The 7,764-nt window shown below is 37.3% G+C and overlaps 1 protein-coding gene across 2 annotated transcripts in view; it reads right to left on the bottom strand.

Moving 5' to 3' along the window:
• The window catches only part of ANGPT2 (angiopoietin 2), a 42,919-nt gene extending 35,263 nt beyond the window's left edge, over positions 1-7,656 (bottom strand). For both annotated transcript variants that reach the window (XM_010295029.1, XM_010295030.1), the window contains exon 1: positions 7,372-7,656. In XM_010295029.1, coding sequence (XP_010293331.1) covers positions 7,372-7,656 — 285 coding nt within the window. The remainder of the gene's footprint in view (positions 1-7,371) is intronic.
• Between the last annotated feature and the right edge of the window lie 108 nt (positions 7,657-7,764).

Raw genomic sequence — 7,764 nt, 5'->3', positions numbered from 1 at the left:
TCCCTACAGTATTAAAGGGAGTTTGAGCAAAGTTAGGACACTATATGCTGCTTGGGTTTAACAGGAATCTCTAGAGACAGCTGAATTGGAAAGAAAGTTGTTGTCATCTAAGAATTCTGAAGTATTCGCTCATCTAGAGAGGGAAATGTTTCACTCCTTACAGTTTCTGTGAAGAATACTAGATTTCCATCCATCCTTTTACTAACAGAGAGAGAAGTTAACAGAGAGAAGGTTACATATTCTATCAGCCTTCTCCTTGTAGCAGTAAGAGCTTGTATGACCTTAGTAGGGTCCTGGAAGATTGTTAGATAAACTGATAAAACTTACTATGGGCAGTATAAAGACAGCAGAAAAGTTCCTGTAGCTTCCCTCTCTCTGTCCAGACAAAGCCATAACGTGCTAGAAGTTGGACTGAGTACGAATCATACAAATTGCAGGACATGTTTGCTGAGCTTTGTAAACAACATCTTAATTTAGGGTTAACCTGTTCCACAAACAGATAAAAACTAATAGGATTTTCAGTAATAATTTGGAATGTAGTAAGCATTTTTTTAAAAAAGGGCATTTAAGGAGTAGTAATATATTTTCTTAGGCAGCTTGAAAACTGACACAGTGAGTGTTTGCAGGACTGTTTAGGTGTGGGATTTTTTTTATACAAGACATGGATCTGGATTTTGTAACCTGAAGAATTCTTTAACATTTCCTCTGAGCTTGGTTTGCTTGCAATAGACTTTAGGTTCACCAACAGCGTTTCATTTATTCTCACTGGAGAATAAATACATTTCTTTTTTCCTCTGCCCCATTTCCTAGAGATATGTCTGTTAAAGGAAATGAAATGATCACAGTATTTCCAGTTGTAAAGCACTTTTTAACTTTTTGTGTGTGTGTAAGGTTATTTGGTTTAAATTGTTCCACTGTGGAATATGCCAGCATTTCTAAGTATTAAATTACTGTGCCATACCTTCCCCCCGCCCCTGCCCCAGATGCTTAGCCCTATGAAATTATCTGATGTTCCTATTTTTTTTTCACCTGTAATTTACATTTGGCTAGTCTTAGAAATTCAAAGAATAAAATGGCAGATAAAACTGTCTGTACATGTTTCTGAAACTTCTTATTCAGTGCCATAGAAACTCTCCTTTTCTTGAAGGTTATATTGATACTTAGGGTCCACTGACAAATTGTTTTATCAGTGGTTTAGCTGTTATTACCAGTGAGAGATTTCCTAGTGAGAGCACTTGGACCACCAAAATATTTTCTGTGTGTGGCATCCTTGTTTCGTATACTAGTACATACATGAAATATTTTTTTATTCAAGAGCCATCTTCTTCCATTTTCCTTTCTGCAGTCTGTATCCCATCAGTATCTCATTGCTAACGAGATGCCAGAACCCTTTTTCTCTGAAGTGCAACTTGCATCTTCTGTTCCAGGAAGAATTTTTTTATGATAAAGGTGGTGAGATACTGGAAGAGGTTGCCCAGAGAAGTTAAGGATGCCCCATCACTGGAAGTGTTTGAGGTCAGGTTGGACAGGGCTTTGAGCAACCTGATCTAGTGGAAGACGTCCTTGCCCACAGCAGGGGGGTTGGGCTTGATGATTTTTGAAGGTCCCTTCCAACCCAAACCATTCTGTGATCCTATGATTCTGTCAGGATGTGGGAATGGGGAGACACCAAACTCTGTGGAAAGGTCAGCAGTCCTGATTTGACTCCTGTACCTAAGCTGCCTTAATGAGTGGGAAGCATAATGTTTATCTATATATTCATATCATATCTGCAGCCTAGTCCACATTTCTACTTTCTACCTATTATCTCTTGATTCTGAGGCTTACAAACTTAGCGTCAAAGTAGTATGCCAGGATGAGGGCTGTGCAGCATGCTAGTTTTTGCAACTTTGTCAGCAGCGCAGCTAAATCTGCCTCTTCAATGAGGACTTCTTTTACGTTTTCCATTCCTCTATTTCTCTCCTAGGCTGAAGAGGCAGACTGAACTTACTCTAGGGAGCTAATTAAGATAGATTGAGTCATCTGATGAAACTGTGGATTTGCTAAGCTCCAGAGAAGGATTCGCAGGTGGCACGTCTGTTGTAGACCCTAATCTAAGCTCTGACACTATGTTTTCTAAATCAGTTGGCAGCATGTTGCACGTCTAGCCTTACAATAATGGTAATCGTGGAGAAAGACAGTCTTACTTTGCCCCCATCCTGGCTTTCAGCCAAAGCTACATAAAATCCCATGAAACAACAGAAGCAACAGGAGGTTCTTGCATTAAAGTATGTAAAAGGTTGTTAAATAAATAGTGGTTTACTAACCTGCCTTAGTTTACTGTAAGAAGTATTGTAAATCAAATAATGTATAATGTGGTATGTTTTCAAAAACACAAGTAATGTAGTATGAAAAGGACAGTATAATACAGTCACTGAAGATACTAGATGTCATATTTTCAAGGTTAGAAATGGGTATCTGTGTCTTCTAGGCAAAATTCCGTTCTAAGCAATACGTACATAACTTGATTCTTGTGATTAGGAATCAAGCAAATATCAGCTGTTTCCCTTGGTAAATTATGGGGAGATGCACGTTACTGAATTTGTTCATAGTTAACAACAAAGAAGGAGCAATAACAAGGTAATTGTCTGTAGAAGAACAGCATTCTGAACCTCAGTCTCTCTGCAAAGGTTTCTAAGATATTCTAAAGGTTATGCTGTTAAGTTTTGTATGTTAAGTGGGTATGCAAACAAAAAGGACTGGAAACTATCAACTCAAGCATCTCAAGGCTCATTTTGTATATGTGCACTTGAAGAAAAAAGAAGAAAAAAAAAGAACTTGATTAATGTCAATAATTAATGGAGAAAGTCTCCCAATTTGCTGTTTGGACCAAAGTTAGTAAGTTTATGATCATATTAATAACAAGCAAAGCACAGGAAAATATATCTTGAATGCTAGTAAGAGACTGGTTCAGTAAAACAAGCCTCTGTTTATCACATTTTTTACTGATAACATCTTGAAGATGGTGAGTTCTCACCATCAGTTTTGTCTTGTAGATCTGTACAAGAAAACCTCTACTCCTCTTCGTTGATTTTGCACAATTTCATACCTGTATCATCAGTTTGGTATTTTCAGAAGGATGCAGAAGTAATTTCTACAACATAGTTTTTAAACACATGCAAAAGTGTCATTTAAAATCCTTTCACAGAAATTTACCTACAAGAGATATAACAATAAACTGCATAGTCAGATCACTTAAAGTAGAATGGAAACTTTATGCGATAACTTGTACTAATCTGAAAGTAAAAAAGTATTTTCTTTTGGGTCCTGCCAGTACTCTTTTGCTTAGCAAATACACAGTTGATAGACAGAAACAAGCACTTTTCACAATAAGTGAAAACAGATGCATTACTTAAGAAAGGAATGCAGCTCTTGATTCGGAGTCAGAATCATCTCTTGCGTACTTCAAAATCCAATACTGTACAATGTATTTGTCCTTGTCCATTGTGTGCAGATGTTTTTGGATGATGGCATGTCAGAATATATTTTTGTGTTTGAGATATGAAGTTCAGTACAAGTATGACAATAATTATAACCTTTCTTTGGTAATTACTTACTTATAAAAACTATAAGCATTCATTCCCATGCATCTTAAAACAGATGATTTTGTTGTGCTTAGGGAAGAAACACATTTCAAAGAGACAAAGGGTTTTTAGCTACCAGGATAACATGACAAGGAAAAATGAATCTCAGTTCAGAGTATCCAAAGATACTGCATCTCTATCGGCAAAGTGTCCCCCTCCTAGCCTGCTGGGATGGTTCGGGATGAAGTTCTGGTCTTAGGTTTAGATGTTGACTCCTGGCACAGACTTTTATTTTCTAGTCTTTTGATCTGCTGATGAACTACAAATAAATTACCTGTATTCCATATGCTATAATCAATTTGATCATACATTGTTTTCAGCTGTTTATAATAGGAAAGACTAAGAAAATATGACCCGTTTCTTTTACACTGTTGCTTTGGACAGAGTCATATCTCCTGAGTCATAGGATCTAGTTTATGTGCTAAGAAGTAAATTCAAATCAGCATTCAGTTATTTCACTGTCTTAATACCTGAAAAAATGCAGTTCCTTGAGTAGAAATGCCATGATGCAAATGGTAAAGCTGCCGTTAATTCAGATAGAGATTTGCTTAAGTGTGGAACTTAAGGGAATTGCCTGTCTTCTAGGAATATTTGAGCGCCCAATGTTGTTTTTATATTAAAAAAAAAGATCTAAAGTATAATAGCCCACATACATGTCTACATTTAAAATACCCAATCTTGTATCTCAGCTGTATACCAATCTGCTATCCTCTCAAATTAACTGAAAATCATATTGAGAGGTTTGTTCTTCCTGCCCACACACACGTTAAAAAAAATCTTGCACCTCAACATACAAATTGATCCCAAGGTAGGGAATGTCAAAGAAGAAAGTTCATTGCAGGTATGTTGCTGCACAGTTGATCTAGGGGTTTAGCCTTTGCTTTACAGCATCACTTACTGGCTTATTGCTAAACACTGGATTAGGTGGAATAGTGGTTTGTTCCAGTAGATCTGAACGCTTAAACATAAGCTACTTTTGAAAATACATTCTCCAGTTTTACGTATGGTACGTACAGTAGTGGCATAAGGCATTAACGCAGTTCAGACAAAAAAAAAGTGTTTTCATGAAGCAGAAACCAACTTAAATTGTTGAACAAAGTCTTCTGCCCCTACGCATGAGGACATCAGAAAAGAACCTGGACGTACATAACTCATTTTCTTCCCATTGTGTTTGTCCATTAACCAGATGAAGCGCACACTTCCCATGCTGTTCCATTCATACAGCCTAGCATTCATTCAGAAACAGAATGTTTCCTTTAGTTGATGGATTAAAGGCAGGAGGGGGGGGGAGGAGTGTAAAAATGTTTTGGGATGTGCAATACTTCAGGAACAATGTTTAAAGGTTAATTCACACTAAAAGTTGTCATGTATTTTTTTTTCCACAACTTCAACACAAAACAGGTGCTGCCTCTTAAATGAGCAAAAATAACTTTTTTAAAAAGCAAGACCTAAAGCAGTTTTTTCTGCAATTGCTGAGAAGTTAATGTAAGTTTGTTTTTTAAATCAATCTTATGTTACACTTTCCATACAGCATAAAGACTAAGTGAACAATTTTTTTTGCCATGCCTCGGCTAACCCAGTATTGTATTTTGGTAAGTTGAAATATGAACCAAGGAATGTGTATTAGTGACCTTAAAAAACAGCAAGTAAACTCTGTAAGCAACTTTAAAGGTTATTGTTTGCTTTTCATCTTCACTTGCAGACCAGGTGTCTCTAGCAAAGCAAATCTGAGGAAAAGCTACTTTTGTTGGAGTCTCTTTGTGAACAAAACAGATGACATAAAGAGCAGGTGTTAAAATAGTGAAAAAGGCAAACAGCATTTATTTTACAGGATGTTTAGCTGTGGAACAGCTAGAAAAAAATCAGGCTATTCTAAAGCATCTTATTTGGAAATCTTTGCTCAAATAAAAGAAACGTTTCTCTGTCTTGTAAAACAGAATTTACCTTTTGATCCCCCAAAGAATGGGTTAGATATACTTATCCTATTCCTCTTGTAACTGATTTCCCAGGGTCTGACAGGAAAAAGCATAGTTTTTACTAAATAAGGATGCTGGAATTTGCTTACTGGTTTCTGTTTACCTGATGCCACTTATGATACTGTGTTTGCCTACTTAAGTGGCATTTAGCACTGGAGTCCTGTGTGTGATTTTACCATTTATGTTAGGAAATTGCTTAGCAGCTGGGTAGATTAGACTGGTTTACTTAGTGTGTTTTTCATCCTGCAATGCACATCTGTTAATGTTGGTCTTAACATTACAATAGTGAGCACTGTAAATTAATAAGAGTGTGTTTGCCTGTGAGATTAAAAAGCCAAAAGCTACTGAACTGACATTATTTGGATGTCTAAATTAAGCATCCTAAACCCATAAAGACAGATTTAGAGGCCCACACTGCAGCCTTCAAGTGTATGCATTTTGGATTTGAGCTTCAAGGTTCATTTTCAGGTAGATGACAAGAGTATGCTTTCTGCTTTGAAGTGTGACTTCTGTTTCTTACACACACAAATTCTCTAGCAGGTTCCTTTGATTATATCATGCTAGTTCTGTAACTTTGTAACTGATGAGAGAAGCAAACCCTAATGCAAAATTATTTTATAATCATGTAAGCTTAGGATAAAGAATTGGCTAGTCATTGTAGAGAACTGTGAATGCTCTCCATTCGCAACAAACATTTCTTTCTTTATTAAAAAAACACTTATGACACCAAGTTGAAGACTTATTTGGAGATACTATGTCAACTGCTCAATTAAGTCCTCAAAGTATTTATTGCTTGGAAGATAGGCATCTTGATATGAAACATAAACACTCAAATTTACTATGCAATTAAACTATACTATTACACTCCTTCAGGTACCAGTGAAATAAAGGTTTATTAAATCAAAATCTATCAAACTGTATAGCATTTAGAATAAAGTGACTTCCTATTAAAATGTGGAATAGTGATCAGGTTTATTCTCCAGTAATATTAAGAATGTATGCAGCATAAGGGTTCTTTTTCTGCTGCTTTGGGCATAATTTTACAAATGTTGCCGCTTTGGCATCCAACATGCCATTTTCCCTTTCTTACAATGGAGTTGCATTAAAGGAAGCTATGTGGCATCTGCAACACCTTTTCCAGAATATTTTTCCCTTGAATATTGTATATTTGACTGGAAATGTTACAGGATGCGAAGGATATCTGGTAATGAACTTTCCTGAAATTCTGTCATTTCATTAGGCTAATTTCACTGCAAGCCAGACTTGCAGTCATTGCTTAGAATTACAGTTCTTTACCAGTGAGGCTTACGTCGTACGTCCAGTTCTGCATGCAAGTCTGAAATCATGTTTCAAATAACATTTTTCAAAGATGCCTCAGATAAAGGTGCATTCTATATTCTTCAAATAGCGATAAAATAGCCCTTGTCCATTAATTGTAAATTAGGAGCTGGTTCTTTCATGTCAAAAATTTCAGACATGCTTGCAGACTGCCTGCGTATGTAATTACCGTTTCTCCAAGCAACTCAAACGTAATGACAAACTTTAAAGCACGAGCTCTGCAGAACTGTGCAGTTCTCTGCTCCTTTCCAGTCAGCGAAATTATGTTCTCAGACTTCAAGGCAACTTTTTGATTGGAAGGTAGTTGAGAAATTTAGTTTAGATAATGCATTTTGTGAATTTAGAAACTGCTAGAAGGAAAAATAAACCCGCAATGAAATCGATAACAGGATGCTGTAAGCAAGAATTGTAGAACAGAAATGGTATTATCCTACCTTCATTAGCCACTGAGTGTTGTTTTCCATGATGTTTTCAAGTAGTTGCAGTCTTTGAACTGAGTCGTCGTAGTCTAAAGGTGCATCCCTTTGCACCGCGTTGGAGACGTAGGAAGTGGAAGACCGGCAGTTGTCCGTCTCGGGCAGGAGGAAGGTATAGCTGCAGGACCCGTGCTGAACCTGGTACTGCTTCTTGCCTATCGTCTCCATGCTCTTACTAAAGGAGTTGTATCCTGAAGCTAAGAGAATACAGCAGCCCGAAAAGAAGTAAGCAGCCAGCTGCATTTTAATTCCTGCGGTAAAGCCAGCAAACCTAGAGCCGCTTTAGCGCGCTAGCGAGAGCGCGGAGCTCGGGAACCTGCGCCGGGACCCTGCTGCCATGTGCCGCCGGGG

This window comes from Phaethon lepturus, unplaced genomic scaffold (genome assembly GCF_000687285.1).
Source record: "Phaethon lepturus isolate BGI_N335 unplaced genomic scaffold, ASM68728v1 scaffold46069, whole genome shotgun sequence".
NCBI lineage: Eukaryota > Metazoa > Chordata > Aves > Phaethontiformes > Phaethontidae > Phaethon > Phaethon lepturus.
This window is presented reverse-complemented; position numbering and strand designations above follow the sequence as displayed.